The 27,805-nt window shown below is 52.0% G+C and overlaps 1 protein-coding gene across 2 annotated transcripts in view; it reads right to left on the bottom strand.

The window, feature by feature from the left end:
* The window catches only part of RYR1 (ryanodine receptor 1), a 117,999-nt gene that overhangs the window by 25,308 nt on the left and 64,886 nt on the right, over nt 1-27,805 (bottom strand). Inside the window, exons 68-88 of one of the 2 annotated variants that reach the window (XM_072751802.1) lie at nt 25,908-25,995; nt 25,732-25,824; nt 23,584-23,754; nt 21,784-21,843; nt 21,377-21,514; nt 20,563-20,675; nt 20,282-20,378; nt 19,952-20,058; nt 17,922-17,973; nt 17,722-17,790; nt 16,534-16,633; nt 16,173-16,252; nt 16,006-16,082; nt 15,384-15,457; nt 14,730-14,747; nt 13,519-13,599; nt 9,930-10,018; nt 9,700-9,828; nt 9,502-9,606; nt 7,371-7,452; nt 5,766-5,953 (exon numbers count right to left, since the gene is read on the bottom strand). In XM_072751802.1, the coding sequence (XP_072607903.1) occupies nt 5,766-5,953; nt 7,371-7,452; nt 9,502-9,606; nt 9,700-9,828; nt 9,930-10,018; nt 13,519-13,599; nt 14,730-14,747; nt 15,384-15,457; nt 16,006-16,082; nt 16,173-16,252; nt 16,534-16,633; nt 17,722-17,790; nt 17,922-17,973; nt 19,952-20,058; nt 20,282-20,378; nt 20,563-20,675; nt 21,377-21,514; nt 21,784-21,843; nt 23,584-23,754; nt 25,732-25,824; nt 25,908-25,995 (2,011 nt within the window). The remainder of the gene's footprint in view (nt 1-5,765; nt 5,954-7,370; nt 7,453-9,501; nt 9,607-9,699; nt 9,829-9,929; nt 10,019-13,518; nt 13,600-14,729; nt 14,748-15,383; nt 15,458-16,005; nt 16,083-16,172; nt 16,253-16,533; nt 16,634-17,721; nt 17,791-17,921; nt 17,974-19,951; nt 20,059-20,281; nt 20,379-20,562; nt 20,676-21,376; nt 21,515-21,783; nt 21,844-23,583; nt 23,755-25,731; nt 25,825-25,907; nt 25,996-27,805) is intronic. The other variant, XM_072751811.1, reaches the window with a different exon arrangement.

The raw sequence follows: 27,805 nt of genomic DNA, 5'->3' as shown, positions 1-27,805 counted from the left end.
ATTTGCTCTTTAACCCAGAAATCCCGCTTTTGGAAGTGTCTTCTTAGATAAAACTGCACATAAAGAATGATATATGTGTAAGGGTATTTGTTGTAGCCAGCATTGCTAGTGGTCCAAATGGAGCCTTCCTCAGCACACTTAGTCCCACCTGCTGGAAATCTGCAGCACAAAGTTACAATATCTGTGCTAAAAACTGTATCTCTGTACAATGCACAACTTGCACAACTATCCATGAGTTATAAAACCAAAAGACTAGGAATGAAGCAAGTGTCTGTCAGAAAGGAATCGTCAAAATATACTGAAAATGGAAAGCTGGGCACCTGTACAAAAAGAATGAGGTCACTCCCTGATCTCCAGAATATATTATTATTTTTAAAAGATTTTATTTATTTATTCATGAGAGACACAGAGAGACAGAGACATAGGCAGAAGGAGAAGCAGGCTCCCTATGATGAGCCCAATGTGGGACTCGATCCCAGGACTCCGGGATCATGACCTGAGCCAAAGGCAGATACTCAACCACTGAGCCACCCAGTTGTCCCTCTCCAGAATATATTAATTGATATAGACCAGTGTATGTAGTTCACTGCCTGTTATGCAAAAGAGGAGGAAAATAAAATCTGGAAGAAAAAAAACCCCCAAAAGGATGCAAGGATATGAAGGAAATTAATGCTACTCACAGCAGTGGGGAGGGAGGGGGAGTAGGCTGAGAAAGCAGTGGGAGTGAGACTCTGCACTTCGTACCTTGTTACATTTTGGTTTTTAAATCATGTGGTTGTATTATTTATTACAAAATAAAACAGCACTTTTCAAGTTACAGATTGTAACTTTGTGAAACAGAGATATTGAGCTACAAACCGTTGTGCATGTGACATCAAATCTTGTTATGTGTGAAGCTCTGAACAGTCGGGAGGGATCTCTACCCATTTCATTTTTTCAATTCATCTTATAACTCAGCATTTACCAACCTCACCCTATCTCCTCCACCCCCGAGCCCTTCACACCACTCACTTTTCTATTCTCTGTTTCTACCAGTTCGACTTTTTTTTTTTTTTTTTTTTTTTTTAAGATTCCACATGTAAGTGATGGTGTGCGGTATTTGTCTTTCTGTTTCTGGCTTATTTCACTTAGCATAATGCCCTCCTGGTTCATCCGTGTTGTTGCAAGAGACAAGATTTCCGTCTTTTTAAAGGCAGAATGATATTCTATTATATATCACATTCATAGGTTATTTCCATACCCCGGCTCCGGTCAATAATGCTGTAATGATATGGGAGCACAGACATCTCTTTGAGATAATGGTTTTGTTACCTCTGGATATATACCTCGAAGTGTCAGTTCTATTTTTAATTTCTTGAGGATCCTTCCATACTGTTCTCCTTAGTGGCTGCACCAATTTACATTCTCACCAGGGTGCACAAGGGTTCCTTTCTCTCTAGATCTTCGCCCACACTTGTTATCTCTTGTCTATCTCTGTGAGGACAGGTGTGCAGTAGTATCTCATTGTGGGTGTGATTTGCATCTCCCTGATGATGAATGATGTCGAGGCACCCTTTATTTATTTATTTTTTAAAAAAGATTTTATTTATTTATTCATGAGAGATACACAGAGAGAGGCAGAGACACAGGCAGAGGGAGAAGCAGGCTCCATGCAGGGAGCCTGATGTGGGACTCGATCCCAGGACTCCAGGATCACGCCCTGAGCTGAAGGCATCGACTGAGCCACCCAGGTGCCCCTATTTATTTATTTTTTAAGAAGGCTCTATGCCCAGTGTGGAGCCCAATGTGGGGCTCGAACTCACAGCCCTAAGATTGAGACCTGATCTGATATCAACAGTCAGACACTTAACCGACTGTGCCGCTCAAGCACCTCTTCATGTACCTGTTGACCATTTGTACATCTCCTGAAAAATATCTATTCAGGTCCTCTGTTCATTTAAAAGTTAGATTATGGGGGATCCCTGGGTGGTGCAGCGGTTTGGTGCCTGCCTTTGGCCCGGGAGCGATCCTGGAGACCCAGGATCGAATCCCACGTCGGGCTCCCGGTGCATGGAGCCTGCTTCTCCCTCTGCCTATGTCTCTGCCTCTCTCTCTCTCTGTGTGTGACTATCATAAATAAATTAAAAATAAATAAATAAAAGTTAGATTATGGGCACGTGGGTGGCTCAATGGTTGAGTGTCTCCCTTTGGCTCAGGTTGTGATCCTGGGTCCTGGGATCGAGTCCCACATCAGCCTCCCCTTGGGGAGCTTCTCTGCCTCTGCCTATGTCTCTGTGTGTCTCTCATGAATAAATAAATAAAATCTTAAAAAAATAAAAGTTAGGTTATTGGGGTTTTTTTTGCTATTGTGTATTCCTTGCATGTTCCAGATATTAGCCCCTTATCATAGCTGTGGTTTGCAAATATTTTCTCCCATTCCATAAATTGCCTTTTCATTTTGTTGATAGTTTCCCTTTCTGGGAAGAATCATTGAAAAATTATGAATGATGTGTCTTTTAGTTCCTGTGTGTTGCTTTTCGGCTCCCCAGCTCACTGAGATTCTCTCCCTAAACCTGCCACTCTCGAGAGTAGGGCTGGGACTTTCAGCCAGGGCCTGGGACCCAGGTAATGTTCACTGACAATTTATTGGACTAGGTCAATGGTTGAATCTGGAGCCAGGCTGTCCAAGTTCTTTTTTTTTTTTAAGAGTTTATTTATTCATGAGAGACAGAGAGAGAGAGAGAGAGAGAGAGAGAGAGAGAGGCAGAGACACAGGCAGAGGAGAAGCAGGCTCCATGCAGGGAGCCCGATGTAGGACTGATCCCGGGACTCCAGGATTACGCCCTGGGCTAAAGGCAGGCACCAAACCCCTGAGCCACCCAGGGATCCCCTACTGTCCAAGTTCTAATCCCAGCTTTGTCACTTATTAGCTGCGTGACCCTGAGCATGTCACTTCACCTCCCTGTGCCTCAGTTTCCACTTCTGTAAATGAGAATAAAAAATAGTTCTTACCACTTAGGGTTGCTGTTAAGGACAACATGACCTAAGTTATTTGCACATGGGACCTGGCACAGAGTGAGAACATGATCAAGATCAGCTCTTCTTCTGGTAGGTGGAGGGCTCAGGAGCAGCAACAATGAAGAGACCAGGAGAGGCTGGCAGGGAAGGGGGGGGGTCCCATGAGGGCATGACACAGACACCCAGGGAAGCAGACATTGCAGAGGGGAGGAAATGACAGACAGTGGCAAATGATATTAAGACAACAGAGGAGAGGGTTCAGGGGTGAAGAGGTCACTGACCTCTTTGGTCAGGGTAGTTTTAGGAGAGTGACAGAGACTCTAAGCCAGCAAGCTCTGAGTCAGGGACAGGGTGGGAGGTGAGAAAGGAGTGAGCAGAGGTACTCAGCCCTCAGGAGGCATGGTTGAGAAGAGGGAGAGACACAGGGAGGCTCTTGGGACACCTGGAAGGTTGGGGACACCTTATTTTTAACTGAGGAGACCCTGAACTTATTTAAATGACTTCTTAAATGGGCAGCAGCAGTTGCAACTCCTAGATTAAAATAAGAAGGCTTAAAAAAATAAGAAGGCATGAGTCTATATTCATACATAAAAATAAATGGATGGACAAATATAGCAAAATGGTACCTAATAAAGGTAAAGGGTATGGTGAAGTTGGGAAACCACCACCTGTTGGGGCACCTGGGTGGCTCAGTCAGTTAAGCATTCATTACACTCTTGTTTTTGGCTCAGGTCATGATCTCAGGGTCATGGGATGGAGCCCCATGTTGGGCTCTGTGCTGGGCATGGAGTCTGTTTAGGATTCTCTCTCTCCCCCCTACCCTTCTCCCCTCCTTTTCTCTCTAAAAAAAGAAAAAAAAGTTTAAAAAATTAAAAAAGAGGGATGCCTCTTTTGAGGCATCTGAAGCACTGGGTCGCTCAGTGGTTGAGCATCTGCTTTTGGCTCAGGGCGTGATACTGGAGTCCCAGGATCAAGTTCCATGTCAGGCTCCCTGCATGGAGCCTGCTTCTCCCTCTGCCTCTCTCTCTCTGTCTCTGTCTCTCATGAATAAATAAATAAAATCCCTAAAAAATGTTAAAAAGAGGGATACCTGGGTGGCTCAGTCAGTTGAGTATCTGCCTTCAGCTCAGGTCATGATGCCAGGGTCCTGGGATTGAGCCCCATGCCAGACTCCCTGCTCAGCAGGGAGTCTAGTTCTCCCTCTGCCCCCCTCCCCGCTCCTGTGCTCTCTCTCTCTCAAATAAATAAATAAAATCTTTTAAAAAGTTAGAAAAGAATAAAAAAGGAAAAAAATAAGAATACCACCATCTGTCAACTACCACAGTATTCATTGTTTCAGGAAGAATCACCAGTGGACGCCACCCAGGTACCAGGGACATGGCAATGCCCGAGAGGGGGAGCAGAATATTTACATTGTCTCAAAGCACATCCTACAGGATATTAAAGGGAATGATGGCACCTCTGCAGCGGAGACCCTGCAAAACACCACCTGAACCAAGTGAGCCAAGCTAAAGCCAACAGCGATGGAAGACCCAACGCGGCATGCCACCTGATAGGACGCACTGAGGACACATCACTTCCGTGATACTCCTGTCAAAGACGTACAATCTGAATGGAGCCATGGGGAAAACTCAGGCAAACCCACAGTCTGAAACCTCTTCGAGAAAACTGGCCTCTATTCTTCAAAAATGTCAAAGTCATGAAAGATGAGGACAGATCGAGGAAAGGTTCGGGATTGAAGGAGGCTAAAGAGACATAGTGTCTAAAGGTGGTCCCTGACCCTGGATCGGGTTCCTTAGCAGGGAAAACAATGTCTTCCCTGACTGGAAACTCAATTAAGATCTGGAGAGAGCAGAGTCATACTGATGCTCAGCTCTTGACTTGCATAGTTGTCCTGTGGTTACGGGAGGGAATGAACTTGTTCTCGGGAGAAACACACTGAAGAAGAAAGGGAGAATCATGGTAGAGCAAATGTGGGAAAAAGTGCACTTCTGGGCCATCTGGGTGAAAAGGTGATCAGAGAGTCTATGTATTGTTCTCGCAGCTTCTCTATAGGCCATGAGTTATCTTAAAAAAGAAAAACCAGTTAACAAAGTGGTAAGGGGGGCGATCCGGCAGGAATGATAGTAGGGAGCATGTCTTGAGTGCTCCTGTGTCCCAGGCACTGTCCACACACTGTCCGCCTCACAGCAGTCCTGGGAGACAGTTAATGTTACTATCCTAGTCCCACTTCTCGGAGGGATAAACTGAGGCACAGAGCAGACGAGTGACTCACCCTGGGTGCTGTAGGGACTGAGGGCAGAGCTGGGCTGGGAGGATTGACAGAGGCAGATGAGGGGGCCCCTGCATAAAGCCGGTTCCTGCACTTCCCTCCTAAAAGCCTCATTATTTGACCTATAATGGTCATCAGTAGCTGCCTCTCCCGTTAGACTATAAGCCCCATGAAGTCAGGACTGTGCCTGTCTCGGTCATTGCCATGTCCCTGGTACCAGCAGAGGGCTCAGCAGAGAGGAGAAATCCAGCAAATGTTTATCAGCTGAATAACTGTTATCTGTAACGATGATAATACTATGACTATGAATAATGATAATAGAAATAAAGGTTCTCACCTGTGTTGATGCATTTCACCTTCAAGATAACCCCAAAGATGGTGTTATCCCCATTTTACAGGTAAAGAGGCTGAGGCTCACAGAGAAGTCTTGCCCAAGGCAGGCAGCCAGGCAGGGCAGGACTGCCGCTTGCACCCCACCTTGCCTTCCAGCACTCACCTTCTGGAAGTCCTTCTTGGAGATGAGGCCACGGGGATCAGTGACGTAGTCCTGGAAGGCCTCAGAGCCCACGATGTCCTTGAGTTTTAGGAACATGTCGAAGAACTTGAGGATCATCTCCACATTGGACGAGGATTCCACGAGCATGTCCACCATCTGCCGGGCAATCATGCCGTTCACCACGTTCCCTGTGGGCAGGGGCCTGGTCAGTGTGGGCTGGCAAAGCCTCCTTTCTGGAGCCCCACCTCATTTGCCTCCTTCTCCGGCTCGGGAGCCCCCAGGATCCACTGTGCTGGTGGAAGCTTCCCTGGCCAGCTCCCACGCCTCCCCTCCAAGGACACGGCTCGTTTCCTGACCTGCATCAGCATCAGGTGTGGACCTGGCTGGTCCACCTGGTCCACCTCCCTGAGAGCGGGGGGGGGGGGGCATCAATAAAGATAACACTGCCAGAAGGTACCAGCAGGTCCCGGAGGCCGTGCCCAGGGCTGTGCCCTCACCCTAGCAGGGGAGGGGTGTTACTGTCCTTGTGTGCAGATGAAGAGGCAGTGACTCAGAGAAGGTCACACGCTCAGGGTTACTGAGCCAGCAAGGGGGTGAGGAGGATTTGAAGCCAGAGATGCATGACCTCAGATCTCACATGCTCAAGCCTTCTGCTAGTCCTCTGAGGCCAAGCAGGTCCAGAGGTGAGCCAGGTAGGGCCAAAGTAAAGACAGCAGGGAGAAGTGGAGACTGTGGTAAAGTGGGATCCCACCCCAGTCTACAGCAAACTGGCTCCAGCTTCTTTTTGTACCCTTCAATTTTATATATTTATATAGATTTTTATTTTTAAAAATATTTCTTTATATATTTTGAGGGAGAGGGGGAGAGAGAGAGAGGGAGAGAGAGAGAGAGAGAGAGAGAGAGAGAGAGACTCTCCAGGAGACTCCCCGCTGAGTGTGGAGCCCCACACCGGGTTCTATCCCACAACCCTGAAATCATGACCTGAGCTGAAATCAAGAGCTGGATGCTTAACCGACTGACCCACTCAGGTGCCCCAAATTGTCTTATTAATTAGCAATAACTTATGGCTGTTTTAAATCACTTAGATCACTAAGCTTTGAGGACACTCATTAGGCAGCAAAAACTGACCCACTGAACAAATAAATACATCAATAACTATTAGGTATATAAACTTTAAAAAGCATCGGGGCCACCCACCTTATTAGGATTTCTCTTGGGATTTTTTTTTAAATTTCTACTTATTTATGATAGTCACAGAGAGAGGCAGAGACACAGGCAGAGGGAGAAGCAGGCTCCATGCACCAGGAGCCAGACGTGGGATTCGATCCCGGGTCTCCAGGATCGCACCCTGGGCCAAAGGCAGGCGCTAAACCACTGCGCCACCCAGGGATCCCTCTCTTGGGATTCAATAAACTAAGGTACGTACAGGCAGGGCCTGGTATATAGTAAGTGCTCAATACATATTTGCTGAGCTTGTTACTGTGACCCCTTCACCAACCCATTTGACTCTGACACGATGTCAGATGAAGTTGAAGTTAGGGTCTCTGGGTCTGAGGGCCATTCCCTGCTTGTCTTTACCCTGCCTCCCACCTGCTGGGTGTTTACCTTCTAGTAGTGACAGCAGCATCACCACCATGTCCTTCTGTAGATCCAGCAGCTCCTTCAGCAGCTCGATCTGGCTGGAGTCCTAGAGACCCCACACCCCGGTTATGTGATGACTGGTCTCTGTAGAGATGCCTCCCCCACCTCCATCTGTTTCCACCCCTCCCCAGCCACCTTCAGGGCCTGAGACCCCTTCTTACTCTCCTCTTACCTCCGAGGGGACCCGAGTCCAGACATGTTCCTCGGAAGCAGGGGAAGGGGCAGAGAGACAAGATTGTGGGGGTGGGGTTGGCACTTTGGGGAAGCGGGCTCAACAAGTGATATGTGGGAGCAAGAGCTGGCAGATGAGGGGGCTGGGAAAGCAGAAGCGTGGGTGGTGGGTGCTTGACACATGTTTGTTGAATGAATGTGCAATGGAAAAAGCTGGATGCTGGGTTCAGAAGAAAGACTGGAGGACTTGGCCAGGTGGCTTTCAGTAAACAACCTGGGGAGAAGGTGGGGGCTCACTGCCTCCCCTGTCACAGTGCTTCATGTAGGGCCTACAGAAGCTTCCTACATGGTCAGAGACCTGCCTCACGTTCCCTATTTGTATTAGGTTGATCTACGTAAAACTTGTCAATATCAAGCATTTTTGACCACCGAGTGGTCATTTCATCTGGTTCTACCTAATATAATGGAGAAGGGGGAAGGATACCAGACAAAGGGCATGTAAAGCTCCTCTACCCCAGTGATGCTCCTTCTGGGGGTGCTGATTCTAATTCTTACACAGTTCCAAACTCGGCATTCTGACTCTAAGATCCCAATATACCAGAATCTCAAGATCCTAATCTGGGTGGGTGCCTGTGGTGTGTGTCTGCAGGTGATGCCTGAGCCAGCACCCTGCTTCGCGTGACAATCACACATGCACGGCTAACCCCACTTTCCTGGTTTGGGGGTGGAGGGGGTAGATGACCAGGTCTGGCCAATCAGAGCTCTTTCCCCTGGCCACGCCGATTGGCTCAGGGGTGAGCATGTGACCCCAACAGTCCACTCTGAGAATCGCAGGTCCGAAGTCTCATAAAAGAGGGGTTCTCTGCCCTCTGGATTTGTTAGTGGGGTGCACAGACCCGTGGGGCACCATTTTTCCAGCCAGTATGAGAGCCTGCTTGAGAATGAAGCCAGAGAGAGGACAGGCGTTTGTGCTGACATCATTCTAGGGCCCCTGGATCTCTGCTGTGAACTGATAAATTCTTCCCCTCCCGCCCCCACCTCAAGCCACCACTTTGCATTGGATTTCGCCCACGCACCCCAGCCCTAGTCCTTGGCTAACGAATTAACACTGCAGGATTGGAAGCTCTACACTAAAATACCAATATTCTCTAGACTTTTAAGGTCACACCACCGACACAACTTCGAATGCACTGACACTGCGGAGTGGCATTCCAAGTTGCACTCCAGAGGACACCGGACAGGATTCCTCCAGCCCCGGTGGCAGCTCTGAGTAGCTAGAAAGAGGCTCCCTCCTTCCTCCAGACGCTTCCTGCTGGGCAATTAGAGTTCAGTATGCAGGGTAGCGCCATCTGCTGGGGAGCTGCGGCACCTACGACGTTCAGGATGTGGACGGTGCCGCCTTGGATGTGTAGACCAGACAGAAGCAGAGCAAACGGACAAGGCGAGACACCGACCAGGCTGCACAGGGGTCGGGGGGGGGGGGGGAGCACAGGATTCTAGAAGTGGGAGGACTCGACAGGGACCTTACATCATGGATGCCCGAGATGGGCGTCATCTGCCGCGGGCCGAAACAAGAAACAGAACATTCCTTCAAGCCCCAGCCCCTGATCTAGAAAGCTGCCCGCTTTCTATCCCCGGGGCGTCGGATTAGGAACACCAACCAATCATAGAGGGGCTCCGGGTAGGAGGGGGCGGGGCCTACACACCGGACCAATGGAAGTGTGGACGGGAAGCCAGCCGATTGGTGGTGGCAGAGGAGGAGGCGGGGCCATGCAGAGCCAATCCAGAGGGAAAGATGGATTTGGCCACCGCGAGGGAACTGGTCTGGAACATGCCGCGAGGACTTGGGTGCGAAAGTGAGTTGGGAACGGGCCACTTGGGGGATGCCCCGAAACGGCTGGAGGGAGAGCGGAGGGGCCCGCACCTGAGCGAGCTTCATCATCATGTGCGCAAACACGTGCAGGAATCCCACCACGGCGTCCCAGAGGCGGCTGTGCGCCAGGCTCTGCTGGTTCCCGGTGCAGGGGCCCTGGGGGGGGGGGGACAGAGGGCTTCGGTGAGAGCCAGGTGGGCTGCGGGGTGCGGGGGGGCCGCCTTGCCCGCCCCAGCCGGCGGACCGTACCTGGATGTACTCAGTGAGGCTGTTGAACACCTGCTTAGCGACCGACATGGCCTTGGAAAAGTTCCTCTTGCCCTGCTCCTCAATGACATCCTTGCCGGAGTAGTACCAGTAGAAGTCGCTGATGGACTCCTGGGGTGCGGGGTGGGGCGACAGGGGGTGAAGGGGTGCTGGGGCCGACCAGGGCCCCACAGGCCCCCACCAGGTCACACCTGGACGGCTCACATCCTCACCTGCAGCCGCAGGAGGTAGTCTACCGTGCAGATGATGATGTTAATAGTGGTCGTGTTCCCTGTTTGTGTCCGTAGGTAGTTTTGGAAATCTGGGGAGATGAAAAGTCATTCGTTCATCGAGAGTCTACAGTGGTGTTAGGGGAGGTGGACAGCGGGTCATTTATTCATTCATGCGATGAGTGTTTATTGAGTGCCTGTTGTATGCCAAAGGCATATCATCATCATCGTTATTTATTTAGTCTTTATCCAGTACCTACTGTGTGTCCGAGGAAGGTGAGGATCATTTATTCATTTATATAGTAACAATTTATCGAGGGCCTAATACATGCTGGATATGGTGGAGGGCCAGTCATTTATTCATTCTCTTCCCCCCAAATATGTCTCTTGAATACCTACAGTATAGCACGGGAAAATGGAGATTCAGTCTTCCATTTGTTTCCAAAACTTTTTATTGAATGTCTATTATGTGCTGGGGAAGACTGAAGATTGGTTATTCATTCATTCATTTACCCAACAAATACTTATTGAGCACCTGCCCAAAGCCAGAAGAAATAAGCATCTGTCATTTCTTTTGTTCATTTGTTCAATATTTATTTACTGAGCATATACTATATGCTAATGTGAGATGAAGATTGGACACTTACTCTTTGGTACTACAAATTTATTGAGCATTCACTATGTGTCAGGCACTGTTCTAGGCCCCGGGAATACAGCAGGAAAAGAAAATAAAGTCCCTGCGTTAGGGAGGTTTATATTCTTGAGTAGTAACTTCTCAATCTTTTCTAACGGCAAATTACAGCAAGGAATCCATTTTACATTGAGACCTAGTGCCCCTGTTTAACCTGAAATTATATCCACATATACCTGAAACAAGTTTCACATGCCCACATATGTACCGCATCTTCTGGTACTTTCTGTCCTGTGCTAGTCTAGTTAGCTACAAAAGAATTCTGATTTCAACCCACTACAGTTGTAGTCCTCAACTTCTCAACCTTGGCTGAAGATTAAAATCACCTGGAGACTTTAAAAAAAATCCCCAGGCTCAAGCCTCACCCCACACCAATTAAATTAGAATCTCTGAGCTTGAACCCTGGGCTTTAGAATATTTTAAAAATATGCTCCGTGGACATATCAATGGAATTAAGACGTGAGCCTCTGCAATTCACTGATTCATGAGCCATTGGTGAATTGGTTCCCACTAGTTTAAAAATGTTCTATGGCAAAAAGCCGATAACTGTTACAGCGGAGTGATGGGTACATGGAGACTTATTAGACCATCCTTTCAATTTTGGTGTGTGGCTGAGAAGTTCATAATAATAATAATTTTTAAAACCCCACTGTTTGGTAGGGGTGGTGGTGAAGAATACTGGGCAGAATGATCAGGGTTGTGAGGTGGGACACCCAGGGGGCTGGAGTTGCCCAGAGGAGGAGATGCCTGACCCAACTGAGGTAGCCAGGGAAAGCTCCCTGGAGGAGGGGACCTCTGAACTGAGACAGGAAAGGTAAGTAGGGTTGGGCTGTATGGATTCCCAGCTGTGTGACCTTGGACAAGTTGTTAAATCTTTGTGTGGCACAGACTGTGCCTCAGTTCCCCCATATGTAATTTGGTGGTCACAAGAGACCCTACTTTATGGAGCTCTTGGAAGTTCTTAATGCCTTGGCATGCATACGAATTTAGGACAGCCATCTGGTATGTAGTGTTCAATAAACGTTAGCTGTTCTTAAAGGGTCTTAAAGAGTGGGTTGAGCTGCACTTTGGAGCAGTGATTCTCAAAGTGTGGGCCCCGGACCAGCAGCGGCAGCATCTCCTGGAAACCTTTCAAAAATACAAATTCCTGGACTCTACCCCAGAACTACTAAATCAGAATCCTAGGGATGGGGCCCAGAAGTCTGTATTTTAACAAGGCCTCCAAGTGATTCTGAGGCACGCTTTGGCAAATGACTGAATCATCAAATTATCAAGGCAACAAAAACAGGCTTCTGCTAAGTCCTTTTAATGTTTATGGCAATGTCATGTTGCAAAGGATGGCTTTACCCGTCCTAGAAAGGTTCCCCCCTCCCAAAGTTTTACTGTCCATCTAATTTCTATGTCACAATCACTGCCTCATGCTGAATGCCCATTTTGCCTGGTTGTACATTACAGATGAAGATTACACTCAAATTTTATAAGCAAATGTACACAATTCTTCTCAACTCTCATTTCTAACTCCTTTGTGTTAATTCAGATTGGCCCGCATGCCTAAATGGGTACATACACAGCTCCCCTCTCCTGTAAAGAGAGAGAACTGAGAACTGTCAACTGAGAACATGGACATAGACAAGTACAAGAAACAAACCTTTTGTCTACTTTGAATGGTACCAAATACTCAAGACATGCAAGGCATCTGAGATTTGAAAGCCGTTTCAAATAGTTCTTTGATTGGGCTAGTAAATGAACCCACGCATTTATGCAGAGGACGGGATTGCAAATTTGGTAGGGGAGAGGAATTAAACCATTAGAACATTCCAAGAAATCAGAGATCCAGGGAATAAAATTCCTTCAAAGCCCCAAAGACTGATTCTACCTCAGTTAAAAATTAAAGAGAGAAAATCCTAGTCCCGTGGCACAAAGGTATTTCATAAACCTTGAAGGAAAACCAGCTGTGGACATAAGAGCTTTTGAGAGTGCAAAGCAATGGATCACGCTGTACCCCTTGTGGAACAGAGGAGGGTGAAGATGAAAGGAATTTACAGATGAGTTCACCTAATGAACACCAGCCAAACGAGGTGCAAGCTCTGTGGAAGTTAGATTTACAATTACTTCCATTCTAGTGCTAAAGGTTAGTTTCTGGGCAGTCTGTGGTTTCACAATCATCTGCTATGTGTCATAACCTCAACCTTGAGACTGTGCATATTTGTTATAGGAAACAGCCTTGGGTAGAATGTTTGTTGTGCATTATTTAATGTTGTGAGCTGTGTGTGCAACACGGGTGGTTATATTTTCTCATCAGTGATGGGTTTCCTTCGCTTTCTGTGTCATCCTTGGCACATCCTCTGCCTGCGCCAGAAGGAAAGTTGGGGAAACTCTTGTTTAGGTTGGGAAAGAATCTCTAAGGCCTTCCTCTTGGCAAAGTATTTTATAAGCAAAATTAAGAAGTGATTCTGATAAATTCATTTTAAAATGCCATGCGGTTTTTGCCCCCTTTGCAGAACCAAAGTATGGAAATCTACCACATCTACTTAACTTTTTGGTCTGCTGCTACAAAATGCCTGTGGTGGAAAAAAAAAGGCACGTGGCTAAGTGCTCATCTGTTCAAATTGATTGGAGGCAGGGGGTGGGGGCAAACTGGTTTTGGGCGGATTGCCTTTGGGGGATTTGGCCTGGCCAGAAGAGGTGCAAGTGTAGCAAAGTGGCTAGATTGCAGAAATTAGAAAAGCATTTAGGAAGGAGGGTGGACAGGGCTTGATAATGGCTGAAAAGGAAGGATGAAGGACAGTCGGGCCAAGCGTGGGTGGTGAGGCCACTACTGATAAGGGGTGCAGGGCCTGGAGATGAACTCAGGCAACCCCGGCCTCCTCTCCCCCCTCCCCCCCACTCCTTCTTCCTCACCATTATTGTGCCCCTCACAGAGCAGTTGCAGGAATCGAAACAGGTCTTGGGTGAATTCATCATCTGCCATGACCTTCTCTCCTGGTGGGGAGGAGGGGGACAGCGCGCAGAAGGGGTCAGACGCGCCAGGACAGAGCACACGCATGCACAGGGCCCTTGCACACTGCACACGCATGCACAAAGCGCAGGGAGGAGCAGCCGCCACTTCAAAGACGCTGTGAGGGCCCCGCGCATCCACGACACCAGGGAGTCCCGGCTTCAGAGTCATGGGGAGATGAAGACCCGAGGGCCCTGAGTCATGAAGGTGGGGCCTCAAGCGTCTTTCTAAACATCAGGGTCCCACTGACGTCACCACTTGTGAGCTGTCAGGGCATGTCTGCCCACCCCGCAGAGGTTCAGGCTGCTGGGGTCTCCCTTAGCCCCCATCCAGGGCCTGGGGGGTGGGTGGGAGTGGGGGTTAATGGATTAAGGGGATCAGAGTCACTTTCACGCAAAGGCTCGGAGCGGGAGGGGATTGGGCAGGGCGTGGGGTCGCAGCCAGCCAATTGGCTCAGATGCCTTGAAAGCAGCCAGTCCGGGGGATGCGAGGGGAAGGCGTGCAAACTTGGGCCAATCCGAATGGGCATCTGAAAGCAGCCAGTCACCGCGGGCTCTAGGGCGGGAAGAGAGGGAGGGCCGCGAGGCGGGGACGGGCCAGTCAGAGCAGGCGCGGGGGGGGGGGGGGGGGCACGCGCACCAATCGGAGTGGGTGCTCCGGAGTGGGGCAGCCAATCCGGTTGGCGGATGGAACCGCAGCCTTGACCAATCTGGGGTCGCGGGCGCAGAGAGCAGGCGGAGTGGGGGGGGGGGGCGGGTGACGCGTGGGGACGACCCCACCCCGGGACTGCGAATCTGGGTCTGGAAGTCTGAGAGCAGGTAGCCGGAAAGGGATCTTTGCCAGCTCCTCTAGCTTCTTTTTTACACAGTGAGAAACAGGCTTATTTATAGAAGGTAAGAGACTTGCGCGTAGTCTCCCACGTTGTTAGTGGCTCACCTGGGACCCGAATCTCGGGCTCCGGCTCAAGACCTTGCGCGGGCCTGGCGCCTCACGGAAGGGGCCCTGCCACCCTGGATGTCCCAGATCCTCAGCCCCCAGGTGGAGGGGGTGCTTGGGGGTTAGAAGGGAGCGGGGCGCGGTAGCACAGCAAGAGGGAATGGGCTGGGGGAATTACCGTTCTGGCGGTTGATGACTGGGGCAGCCAACAGGATGGGAGGAGGAAGCAGGAGAAAAGAGGGAAAAAGAGAGACAGGAAGGAGACAGAGAGAGACACGGAAAAACAGTGACACAGTCAGGGACGAAGACATCAACACGGAGAGAACAATCACAGAGAATCAGAGCGATGAGGAGACGGACGGAACCGAGGAAGAGTAGGAAATGGGGATCAAAGCGGAGGGAGAGAAAGAAGAGGGGAGAGAAAGATGGGCAGGTAGAGGTGGAGAGGCAGGAGGCGGGGTCGGGGCAGAAAAGTTAGACACGTCACAACACGGCAAAGAGGAGACTCAATTAACCCGGATTAGGGACATTAATGAGAACAGCAACCAGGGTGGGAGACGCGGGGCATGTGGAGGGCGGGGTCCGTGTGGTGATGGGGGCGCAGGGTGGGGTTGGAGAACACAGGACGGAGGGACAGCTGGGGGTGGGGACCCTGAGGAGGGAGGCTCTGGAGGAATGTGCAGGCAGGATTGGGGACCACCACACATGGGGACCTTGGGGATGGTCGCGGGAGGGGGTGTCTGGGAGGAAGGGAGCTCTGGGCAGTGTGGGCGAGGGGGCCATCCGGAAGGAAGAGGACGTCCCAGGAGAGAAGCCCAAGAGAGGGCCTCACCAGTTCCATCCTCGTTCACCATGCCCAGCCCCTCTGCCTTGTTCTGTCTCTCGAAGGCGTTGAGATCCAGGACGCTGGGAGAGCGGAAAGAAAAGGAAAGATAGGGAAGATGGGCTAAGACCTCTGGCCTGCTCTTCCAGAACCTTCAGGACCCCCCCCCCCCCCATCAGGCGGAGTGCCACAGTAAACCATGCATGAGCTGAAATCAAGAGGAAGTGGACACAGAATTGGGAGAAGCCACGTGGTGGCAGCTGTCAAGTGACATGGGGCTGGGATGAAATATGCACAAGCTGGAATCAGGAGGAAACAGAAACCCTCAATCAGCAAAAGCCAGAGGGGGAGAGAAAGTCTGTTGACAGAAGAGAAGAAAGGCGGACGGTAGTGGTCACATGAGCCGGGTCATCAGAGCCCCAGTTCCCTGCTGCCTGAGAGCCCCTTGAATTCTCTACCACCTTCTGGGTCCAGCTGCCCATTTTTAAAGCCTCTTATTATTGTTATAATCACCTCCCCGGTATTTGAGCTCTTGAGCTCGTTTGAGGAGGTCTCTGTTCCTGGAAGTCGTACGGGGACAAGGCCACAGCCACACCAAGTGGCTTAACTGTGACATGTCCACTAGACCCACCTGCACGTTTGCATCAGCGCCTGGATACTCTGGAAGAAGCCCACTTCCTTCTTGTCCTTCAGATAATCCAGCATTTTCTACAGAGGGGGCGGGAGGGGAGGGGGAACTGGGAGTCACATGGGAGCCTCCCACCCCTCTTAGCCCAACTCCCAAGTCCCATCTGTCACCTGTTGCACATCTGCATTGCCTCCATTGAGGATGGAGATGCCCAGCTTCAGGGTGGAGGACACCATGGCGCCCGTCTCTCCTGGAGGGGTGGGGGGCAAAAGATGGCCCCCTCAGTTTGGGGGCTGTGTTTTCCACCCCCCAGAAGACAGAGGCCCCAGGGTGTGGGGAGAAGGGAGTGACGTAGCACCAGGGGGAAGGAAGAGTGGGAAATTGCAAGGCAAGTGGAACGTGTGAGGGCTAGCGTGAGAAGCACAGGTGTGCAGGGTGGGAGCGTGCGCCACGAGGTCCACAGGAGATGGTGGCCTAGGGGCAGTGGGGACAGGGCGCGTGTGCTCAGGAGGAGTGCCTGTGTGAAGGCACCTTTGCAGGCACTGATCATCTGGAGCACCATCTCCGCGGCTCCTCGGTTGTGCAGCCGTGACTGCTGGTACAGGAGCCTCTGCTTCTCCATCTCTTTCTCCTGCAGCAGAGCCAGGCCCGCAGGGCCCAGTGAGTCCTGGCTCACCAGCCCGGCCTTTTCCCCTCACAGCCTCATCCCTCACCCCTCCTCACCTCTCCCCTCCCTTCCCCTCCCCAACCACGCCCACTGGCTCATTCCTTTAATTGTGGGCTCCCTCTATTCCCTGGCACTGAAGTCCATGGTTTGTCTCTTGTGCTCAGTGCAGGGCCAGGCATGGAGCAATCTTAACCTGGGCCCATGGACCTCCAAGGGGTCAGAAGATAAAATCTAGGAGGTCAGAGGTCTGTGAACTTAGGTGGGGGGGGGAATAACATGTTTATGTTTATCGCCCTCCGACTGCAACGTAGCATTTCCTTCCATCGTGGACGAGGACATAAATCATAGCAATATTAGCAGAACCCGTGGTGGGTCACCAGTTAGAACCACAGATGTTTCCATATCACATTATTTTTGCAGCCATCTTGAAATATTGCTTATGTTCATCATTACTACTCATCAAATACTGTAGCTACTGGGTCCACTGTGAGATTGTGTCATTTGATGGATGGATAAAGAAGGGCAGGTATTACTGTTAACCAGGAATGGATGGGTTAACTATGGCTTACCAGCTCTTTCTCACTGCCTGGCCTTTGCATACGTTGTCCCCCCGCCCCCCCAACCTGGAACACCTTTCTCCTTTTCTTCATCCAGCACACTCCGTCTATCCTCCTGCTCAGACATCCCCTCCTCCGAGAAATCCCCCTGACACCCTTCCCCCTCCCCGGGGGGGAGGGACCTTGCTTGGGCTTCTAGAGCCCCCTGAACTGCTCTGTGTTCCCCAGCCCTGACCCCTCTGCCCATGCCTCCCCCCCATCCTGCCCTGCCCACTTTGTCTGGGCTCTCCTTATCACCATCGTGAATACTCTGCTGTTGTCTGGCTGGTGTATCTGTCTCCCCAATAGACTGACAGCCACTGCTGTGTCCCCAGCATCACCCAGCACAGGACTGGGCCCAGAGCACTACTCTGTGGACACACAATGAATAAATAGGGCAAGATGGAAGCCAGGGTCCCTAATCCCATTCCTCAGGGACCTCCTGACCCCACCTACCTCAAAGGAAACCTCAACTTCCTCCTCTTGGGCTTCACCATTTTCCCCTCCTTCCTCCAGGTGGCAGCTCTGGGGATGCGACATCAGTTAGGGATGAGGTCAGTGCACAGAGGAGATACCCCAGTCCACCCCCAGCCCTTGCAGTGGCCAGGCATTGCTGGGAAGAAGAGAACCTGCCCTGGATGGGGGCAGGGTCTCACCTTTGCCATGATATCAGCATACGCCATATACAGGTAATCCTCGTCCAGTTTGCTGAAGAAATAAGGGGGGAGATAGTCAGGGCCCAGGGGAGAGGACCCCCATCCTATAACTGCTTCCGGTATTCCTTTGGAGAGCCACCCCTCCCCACGCTCAGGCTGTGTGGTTCAGGTGGGGTAGACTGTCCACTGCCAGAGTGGGCGGGTGATAGAGGCTGAGCCAATCACTACTTTCAATCTGCTTGGCCACAGCAATAGGTACGAGATGGTCATGGGCTTCATGCTGGTCCCCTGGAATTCATTCTGGGAGTTTTGCTGGAGCTATTGGTAGAGGTGCTTCCTTTCCATGGGGGTTGCTAAAATAGTGTGATGGACGCCTGGAGCTTCCAGGGCCATCTTGTCACGTGTTGGCTCATTTGACACCTTTGATCAACCACTTTCTTGGGTGTCCTTAGTAGCAATAATGATAATGATAATGATAATAACAGAAGTAGTGGCCAATGCCTACTGTTGATTAGTCACTATTGTAAGTGCTTTATATGTCTTAACAAATTAAGTGTAAGTGTAATAATAGATTAGTCTAAGATTAGTCTAAGTAATAATAGATTAGATTAGTCTAAGTAATAGATTAGTCTAAGTAATAATAGTAATAGTAAGTAATAGATTAGTAATAATAGTAATCTAAGTAATAGATTAGTCTAATTAGTAATAATAGTAACCTAAGTAATAGATTAGTCTAAGTAATAATAGATTAGACTAAGATAGTCACTATTGTAAGTGCTTTATATGTCTTAACAAATTAAGGATTTGTAATCCTTAATAGGATCACATAGGTAGATTAGATAGTTAGCCTCATTTTACAGATAAGTAAACTGAAGCACAGAGATCTTCTTGGCCAAGCCACACAGCTTGTACTGTGATTGGAACCTGCATAATCTGGGATGCCTGGGTGGCTCAGCAGTTGAGTGTCTGCCTTTGGCTCAGGGCATGATTCCAGGATCGAGTCCCACATCAGGCTCCATGCAGGAGGCTACTTCTCCCTCTGCCTGTGTCTCTGCCTCTCTCTCTCTCTCTCTCTCTCTCTCTCTCTCTGTGTGTGTGTGTGTGTGTGTCTCATGAATAAATAAATAAATCTTAAAAAAAAAAACCCTGCATAATCTAACACCAGAGTCCTTGATTTCCAAAGGATAGAAAACAGGACACTGCATCCCAGTCTCCCTTGTAGTTCATGGTGGCCAGATGTCAGGATTCTAGCCAATGAGCTCTGTGCAGAGGCCAGGCAAGGAGAGTTGCCCTTCTTGGATAAAAAAGATCTTGATCTTGATTAGAGAGGGGGGTGAAAAAAGTCTTTCTCCTTCTTTCTGCCCGGCCTGTGGTCCTGTCTGGAAGTTCCACAGTCCATCTTAGGACCACAAGACAAAAGCTCAGAATGTCAGGGCAGAAAGCCCGAGTGAGCCCGGGGGCCCCGTCCGTCACTGTGCCCTGGACTTTCTATCTCCTGACACATGTGTGAGGATCATAAGTCCCTAGGCTTCCATATCCTCATCCACAAAAAGGAGTTGATATTAGTATCTATCTCGTAGTGTGAAGAAGATTAAGTGAGAGAACAGATATGTCCAGTGCCTAGCACGGTGCCGGACACAGAATAAGCCCTTGATAAATGTTGCCTGTTATCCTTCCCAGCAGTATCCTTCTTTCTATTCATTCCCAAGCCTGTTATTAGCCTACAGGAAACCTTTGATTACATTCAGAAAAGCCCCCTCCTTTCTTCCATCTATTGGAAATTTGTTATAACATGTTGAGTTTTTTCTCGTGGTCTACTGATTTGTTCAAGCAAGACCCTTTCATCCAGAATAGCTTCAATCAATATTGCCTATGATGCGAACCCTACAGAAGAGCGAGCCTTGCCGAGTGCTCAGCCTGCAAAATCATCCCCGGTGGCCTTGCCTGTTTGGGGAAAGTGACACTGAAGGATCAGCTGTGGGGCTGGGAGGATGCAGATTCCTTCCCCAGGACATAGGAAGGGTCCTTACCTCTTTTCAGTTAGAGCCGTGCGGCTGAAGTGCAGGACCAGCTGGTGCAGGGGGTCTGGCTTCTTCTCCTCCACTTCTTCCTCCTCCTCTTCCTGCTCCCCAGCTTTCTGGGGGAGGTGTGGGGCTTTGGAAAGGGATTTCTAGAGTCCCCTCGCCCATAGCCCTGATGGGCTAGATTTTTTTTCATCAGCCCTCACATGTTGCACCTCCCCTTACCCCTCAATGTGAAAGGTGACCCCTGGAAGTGCAACCAGCAGCCAAGGCAGCCCGCCCAACTCCCCACCCCTATCCAGCCCTGCCCCCTACACTCGCAGACAGGCCCCAGCTCACTGAAAGGTCATCTATCATGCGATCTTCAAAACTGTGGTCTTCAGTCAGGATCCACGCGGCCTTATAGCTCTCCAGGAACATGTTACAAGCCCGGTGCCTGCAGGGGAGCGGTGCGTGGCGTCACCGAGAGCTTTCCCGCTCCAGGCCTCCCCGTGCTCCCACACCTCTACCTTCCCCAGCCATCCCCCAGACCCCGTCGTGTTGGCACGCCCTCCTCCCCTTCCTCAGCCAACCCTTCTCCACCGGCCCTCAAGCCTCCCTGTTCCCCGGGGGCGGCTCACGTGGGCAGGTTGTACAGGGGGGTCATGCGGAAGCAGGCCACGACCGCCCTCCGGCGCTGCTTGGACAAGAGCTTGTGCCACACGGCTTTCTTGGATTTGTAAGGGTGCTCGATCTGGGGGAGGGGGCAATCTGTCATGTCCCCAAACCCTGCCCCTGACCTGATTCCCACTCCCAGTCCCGGGGCGAAACTGTCGGTCTACATCCAGACTCTGCGCCAACAGAGTCAACGTTCTGACCTGGGCTTTCCTTCCAGACCAAACTGTCTCTTCTAGGCCGCGTCCACGTCCACGGGTCCAGGGTCATAATCCAGGCCCGCCCCCACCCCCAATCCCAAGACCCACCCAAGGCCCTGGCCAGAGTCAAGGTGTCTTCACCAGGCCCCACCCTAGACCCCTCAATTCTGTCCCTGGCCACACCCCTAGGTCCAAGATTTAAGCACCAGGTCCTGCCCCAGATCCAAGTTTCCATTCCAAGCCTCCAGTTCAATTCCAGGCTCCACCCCAGGCCACCGAAGGTTCACCCGCAGACCCCGCCCACAGCCTCAAGGCCCGCCCCCTGCCCCGCCCAGAGGCCTGCGGTTCAGCTCAGGCCCCGCCCACGGCGCCAAGGCCCGCCCCCTGCCCCGCCCAGAGGCCTGCGGTTCAGCTCAGGCCCCGCCCACGGCGCCAAGGCCCGCCCCCTGCCCCGCCCAGATGCCTGCGGTTCAGCTCAGGCCCCGCCCACAGCCTCAAGGCCCGCCCCTGCCCCGCCCCTTGCCCGCCCCGAGACCCAAGCTTCGCGGGCTCCGGGTCAGACCCCTGCAGCCCCAGCCACCTGCTCCAGGTGGTAGAGCACCGCGGACACTTCCTGGACTCTGCGCACGATTTTCTCGGGGTCGTCGGCGTCCTCCTCGCGGCCCGGGAGGCCCCGGTACAAGGCCATCTGCCAGCGCAAAGAAGGGGAGCCTTCGACCTGAGGGAGGAAGGACAGGTGGCAGACGTGAGGGCCCCTCTCCGACCGGTTCCCCGTTCCCCGCTCCCCAGCCGGGCTCGTCTGAGGGCCCCTCTGCCGCGGGTGGGCTTCTGTGGCTGCCCCCCGCCCCCCTTTCGGTGCTGTGACGATTCAGTGGGTGAGCACAAGTTAAGGTCCCTCAGGATGCCTGGTACACAGTAAGTGCCCTTGGCTGGCATTGTCGCTCTGGTCCTAACATGCCCCTTCCGTTTGCCGGTTAAGGAAGTTACCTTTCCCTGAAGGTGAAGGTTGTTTTGCAGATATTCCCGGACCTCTTCGTCTGTGTCTTTCTGGGGAGACATGGCCAGGCTGGGTCACTGTGATGTCCCAGCGTCCTCCTTAACCCTCACCCCTTTCCCTTCCAGGCTATCACCCCAGCAGCTGGCGGAGGGCTGCGTGGGGTGGATTCTGGGAGAAACAGAAAGGTTCCAAAGGCCAGGAATGGTCAGAAGGGAGTTCTGGAGGCCACAGTCACACCCTGAAGGGACAGTGAGGATTAGAGGGGCCTTGGGGTGTGAGAAGAGGTAGGGGATGATGAGAGAATATTCTCGAAGGTCAAGTAAGGCCACCGATGGGTGATTGGGAGTCAGAGGAGAGTCAAAGCAGGGCTGGGGGCAGGGAGTTTTTGAAGACCAGAGGAGGTGAGGGGGTTATAAGGGAGAGGCCAGATCAACAGGTCATGAGGGATTGGGCAGCTCAAGTCACTGGTGGGATTTCTATGGAGGCCAAAGGAGGGATCAGTAGGGGAGATTTCTTAGAAGAGTCCCAGGAGACTGGGACCCTCAAAAACCAAGCTGAGGAGTCAGAGGGGGCCTGGAGGGCTCTTTGGGTTCTTGGCAAGACTCAACAGGTCCTGGGAGGAGCTTGGGGTTTTGAGGGAAAGTGTCTTTAGGGTTCCAGGAAAGGGAGTGTTTGTGATACCAGGGGGAACCAGTGGTCGTCAAGGCCCCAGAAGAGTTAATAGGTTGTCAAGGAGCTTAGCAGGTCCTGGGTGGGGAGGGATTCTTAGGATCCCTCTGTGGGGATCTATGGCTGACAAGGATGGGGATTTTTATCCCTTAAAAGGTAAGTGGGGGCAGCCCGGGTGGCTCAGTGGTTTAGCACCACCTTCGGCCCAGGGCATGATCCTGGAAACCTGGGATCGAGTCCCACGTCAGGCTCCTTGCATGGAGCCTGCTTCTCCCTCTGCCTGTGTCTCTGCCTCTCATTCTCTCTGTGTCTCTCATAAATAAATAAATAAAATCTAAAAAAAAAAAAAAAAAAAAAAAGGTAAGTGGGATCCTGGGAGGCCTCCTTGGAGTGGAGTCTCAGGGGACTTAAGAGGGTTGGGGGTGGTGGGATCAGTTGGTCTTAGGAATCTTGATGCATCAGAGGCTTGGGTGTTGTTCTGGGAAAGGGACCATTAGGATCCTGGGGGGCTACATAGGATCACAGAGCACTCACTGGCACCCTGAGAGTCTTTGGGGCCTCTGCTGGGTCTTAACAGAGTCAGGAGGGTGGGGCCAGCAGGGCCCTGGGGGAAAGAGGTGGTGAGTTGGAGGGCTCAGGGGACCTCCAGGGTTCAGGGGAGAGCCAGTGGGATCATGGGGGACTTGATGGGTCCCAAGGATTTTGAGGAGGTCCTGGTGGAGGACTCAGAGGAGTCTTGGGAGGGACATGGTGTCTTGGCAGGGCCCTCAGGGTCCTAATAAGTTAGGCATGGTCCTGAGGGAGAGGGGCGGTGTTCAGTAGGGTCCTTGAAGGCTCAATATGATCCGCGGGTCCCAGGGATCTTAATGGTATTCCTGGGTTTCAGTTGGGTTCCAGTTAGAGTCCTTAGGTCCCAGGGTTCTGGGAGTATCCTGAGGGCAGTCCTCAGAATCCTGGGGTGGGGAGTGCTCAGGACATCCTAGGGACCCCTTGAGTCCTCAGGGTCCTGGAGAAAGATTCATTAGGGTCCTAAGAGAGGGCTGCCAGTGGGGTCCTGGGGGTTCAGGAGGGTCTCAGGGGCTGGTGGGTGCTGGTTCCCACAATGGGGGCTGTGCAGGCACCAGGGCATAGCGGTTCTTGGCCTGCGTGATGAGTTCCTGGTCCGTGGGTGCACACATGTTCAGGCCAATGGGAAGCATCTTCTTGAGCGTGGCCACAATCAGGGATGTCTGCACAGAGTACCGGTCCCCTCGGCGCTTCTTCTTGCTGCGTTCCTGGTCCGACCCACCTGACTGTGGGGACAGGGGGCTCAGCACCAGCCCAACTCCCAACCCAGCCCCAGGACCCAGCCCCAACCTCCGCTGTTGTCCACACTCCAGCCCAACACCTGGGTGCCAGGCATCCCTTCCCGATCTTAGAGCCTGCATCAGTTTCCACCCTGGACCTTGCTGATCTGACCTCAGGCCCCCGCCCTCACCCTAGATCCTCCCAGAACCCAGCCTCTATCTCAAATTCCCAACCTCTACCCCAAACCCTCCCAGATTTCCCCAAATTCCAGGCTTTTCTCTGGTAGTCTTCTCCCTGGAACCCCTAATGACTTTAGTCCAACACCTCCCTTCCCCTACACTATGCACAACCCTATACTTTACATCCCAAGAGTGAGTTCCCAAGAATGAAATAAAGATGCAGAGCCATAAAGAGTCTCAAGACACAAAAGAAGTTGGAAGAAAAAGAGAGACACCGAGAGATTGAGACAGATGAGGAGACAGGAAGACAGAGGATGGAAGAGAGATCCAGAAAGATCCGGAAGCAGAAACACGGGGCACAGAGCCCCACAGCCATGTTCTGGAGCCTTGGGTGCAGACCCATGGCCAAGGCCACCCCAGTCATGCCAAAGAGAAGCCCCAGTGACAAGCTTTGGCCACATCCACTCCAGCTCAGGGCGTGGAGCATGGCCCACGTATGTGCCAGACACCGCCGAGGCCACACATGCAGCATCCCACTGGGTCCTCGCGGGGCCTCAGGGCCTGGGGCCGCCACCCAGCTGCCATCCGAGGCTCAAAAAAATAAGACGCCTGACTAAGATCGCGCAGCCAACTGCCAAGAGTCAGGATCCGAACCCAAGTCTATCTGGTTCCAGAGCCCAAGCCTTAAACCCAACCATGCGCGTGCCTTTCCCACCCCATCCCCATTCCCTATGACCTCAGACCACAACGCTTTGATGCTTTGAGGAAAGCTCAGGGGTGGTTGTTTTTTTTTTTTTTTTTTTTTAACAAAAGTTAAAAAAAAAAAAAGGTAAATTGCCAAAAGCTGAGTGTTGGGAAGGGCATGGATGGTTGAGGGCAGGGATCAGGGAGAGAAATAGGCTGGGGGCTGGGAGCCAAGGGTGGGGGTTGGGGAATGGGGGCAGGGTGTTCCGGAGGGGACGCAGAAGCTGGGCTGAGGGGGAGGACAGGGTATTAAGCCAAGAGGCATGCGGAGGTCCCAGACGTGGGGCTGACCTGTACATCTCCCGCCTGCTTCATCAGGTTGCAGACAGAGACAAGAAGGGTTACCCTCGTCCCTCAGAGAACCCCAGGCCCGACTCCAAGTGGGTCCTACCACAGCTCCCTTGCCCCAGCCTGACACACATCCCCTAGCTGGGCACTCCAGACCCCGATTCAGGACAGGGAGGGGTGGGGGAGTTGTTCTTTAGGACCCTGAAGAGGGCAGTTCTGAGAAGCATAAGGGGAGAGGAGCTGTGGGGATACGAGGAAAGATATGGGTAGAGGAGGACATCGGGGTGGAAGAGGGAAATGGAGGAGGGGAAAGGAGGGAAAAGAGGGAAATGAGGAGGAGATCTCAGGGAAGAGGAAGATGGGGAGGAGGGAGAGGAGGAGGAGATGCAGAGGAGGGAGAGGAAGGAGATGGGGAGGAAGGAGATGGGGAGGAGGAAGAGGAAGGAGATGGGGAGGAGGGAGAGGAAGGAGATGGGGAGGAGGGAGAGGAAGGAGATGGGGAGGAACGAGGAGAGAGGAGGGACCTGGAAAGAGGGTGATGGGGACAAGAAGGTATATGGGGAGGACGGAGGAGATGGAGGCAGAAGGGGGAAATGGAAGGAAAAGGAGGAGGAGGGAGATGGGGAGGCAGGAGGAGGGAGAGGGGGCATTATGACAGCTGCAGGGAATGTGACTGGGACAGGGCAGGCTGGTTGGCTGAAGGGGTCAGGTAGGAAGTCCTGGAGGGTGCTCCCCCCTCCCCGCCAAGTCCTCTCAGAGCAAAGCACCCACCTTGGCCATTTTGCTCTTGTTGTCGGCAGTCAGAAATGACATGTTGTTGATCTCGTTCTGGACCACGAAGTTCTGCTCCTCTCGCTTAAAGTTCTGGTGGGGGGGGGGGGCAGTGTCGGGATCAGACCGGGTGGCGAGGGTCACAGCAAGGAGGGGCGGAGTGGACAGGAACTCACGTGGGACTTGGACCAGTAGATGAAGATCTCGCCCACCATCCTGAACAGCTCCTCGGCGCTGGGATTGGGCTCCGTCAGCCAGTGCGCCCTGGGTGGGCACGGAGGGGGCCGGTGAGCCCTGGGGGCAGGGACCCGCACAGGGAGCTCCCAGAGGAGGGGACCGCCCAGTCGGGGGGGGGGTAGTTTTCTGGGACAATCTGGCCATTCAGGTGATCTTAAAATCTTAACCATTCCTTTAAAATAAGGGACCCGGGGATCCCTGGGTGGCGCAGCGGTTTGGCGTCTGCCTTTGGCCCAGGGCGCGATCCTGGAGACCCGGGATCGAATCCCACGTCGGGCTCCCGGTGCATGGAGCCTGCTTTTCCCTCTGCCTGTGTCTCTGCCTCTCTCTCTCTCTCTCTCTCTCTCTCTCTGTGCGTGTGTGTGTGTGTGTGTGTGTGTGTGTGTGTGTGTGACTATCATAAAATAAGGGATCCTTTTTTCTATCTCTACCCTTTTCCTTGAAGGGTAACAAAGTGTCAACTTGGCGAACAAGCACAAAATGCACACACTTGTGCAACCGCCACCCAAGTCAAGAAATAGAACACTTCGGGGATCCCTGGGTGGTACAGCGGTTTGACGCCTGCCTTCGGCCCAGGGTGTGATCCTGGAGACTCGGGATCGAGTCCCACATCGGGCTCCCTGCCTGGAGCCTGCTTCTCTCTGCCTGTGTCTCTACCTCTCTCTCTCTCTGTGTCTCTCATGAATAAATATATACAATCTTTAAAAAAAAAAAAGATTAAAAAAAAAGAGAGAAATAGAACACTTCTAGAACCCAGAGGTATCTTCGCCGCCCCTCCCAGCCACTCTTCTTTCCCTCCTCTCAGGTGACCCTCATCCTGTACGTGCGTTATTTTTATCTTTTCTCGAATGTTACAGAAATAGATGGTGGAATATGTATTCCATTTAAAAGATTTATTTATTTATTCAGAGAGAGCGAGAGAGAGGCAGAGACACAGTCGGAGGGAGAAGCAGGCTCCATGCAGGGAGCCCAACATGGGACTCGATACCGGGTCCCCAGGATCACACCCCGGGCTGCAGGCGGCGCTAAACTGCTGCGCCACCGGGGCTGCCCTGTATTCCATTTTTAATTTTCCGGCCTTCTTTCAGGATTCACCCATGTTGCTGTGTGTTGCCAGGGTTGGCTCATTTTCGTCGCCATGTAGTATTCCACTGTGTGAAGGCACCCCAGTTTACTTGACCCCAACTCTTTGACCCAGGGCTCCGACTCCTGGGAACCTGCCCTATGGCAATACCCGCTCATCAGCGCAGGATGGGTGGGCCCGGGTGGGTGGGCGGCAGGAGGAGGGAGAGGGGGCACTATGACAGTTGCAGGGACTGGGACTGGGACAGGGCAGGCTGGTTGGGTGAAGGGGTCAGTTCGGGTGGGTGGAGGACGGGTGGGCCCGGATGTCCGCAGCACTCGTACCACGGCTTCCCATGTCTGCTCCGACAGACATAGCTACCAATCCGAGCCCCCTCTCTTACACAGCCCTGACTGATGCAACCTTAAAACCTTTGAACCCAGCAGCCCGGGTGGCTCAGCGGTTTAGCGCCGCCTTCAGCCCAGGGCCCGGGATCGAGTCCCACGTCAGGCCTGGACGTGGAGCCTGTTCCTCCCTCTGCCTGTGTCTCTGCCTCTCTCTCTGTGTGTGTCTCTCATGAATAAATAAATAAAATCTTTTTAAAAAATAAATTAAAAAAAAATCTTTCAACCAGGATGGAACCTGGAGTTGAAATTTATTCAGGATCCCTGGATTAGGCTGCCCCTAGGAGTTAATAATTCTCTAAATGGTGCTTCTGATTTAAGGGGGGTGTTAACAGTTGGCTGATAGCTGCTCCGGCTTTTATTAAAGACC

The sequence above is a fragment of the Vulpes vulpes genome, chromosome 1, assembly GCF_048418805.1.
Source record: "Vulpes vulpes isolate BD-2025 chromosome 1, VulVul3, whole genome shotgun sequence".
Taxonomy (NCBI): Eukaryota; Metazoa; Chordata; class Mammalia; order Carnivora; family Canidae; genus Vulpes; species Vulpes vulpes.
This window is presented reverse-complemented; position numbering and strand designations above follow the sequence as displayed.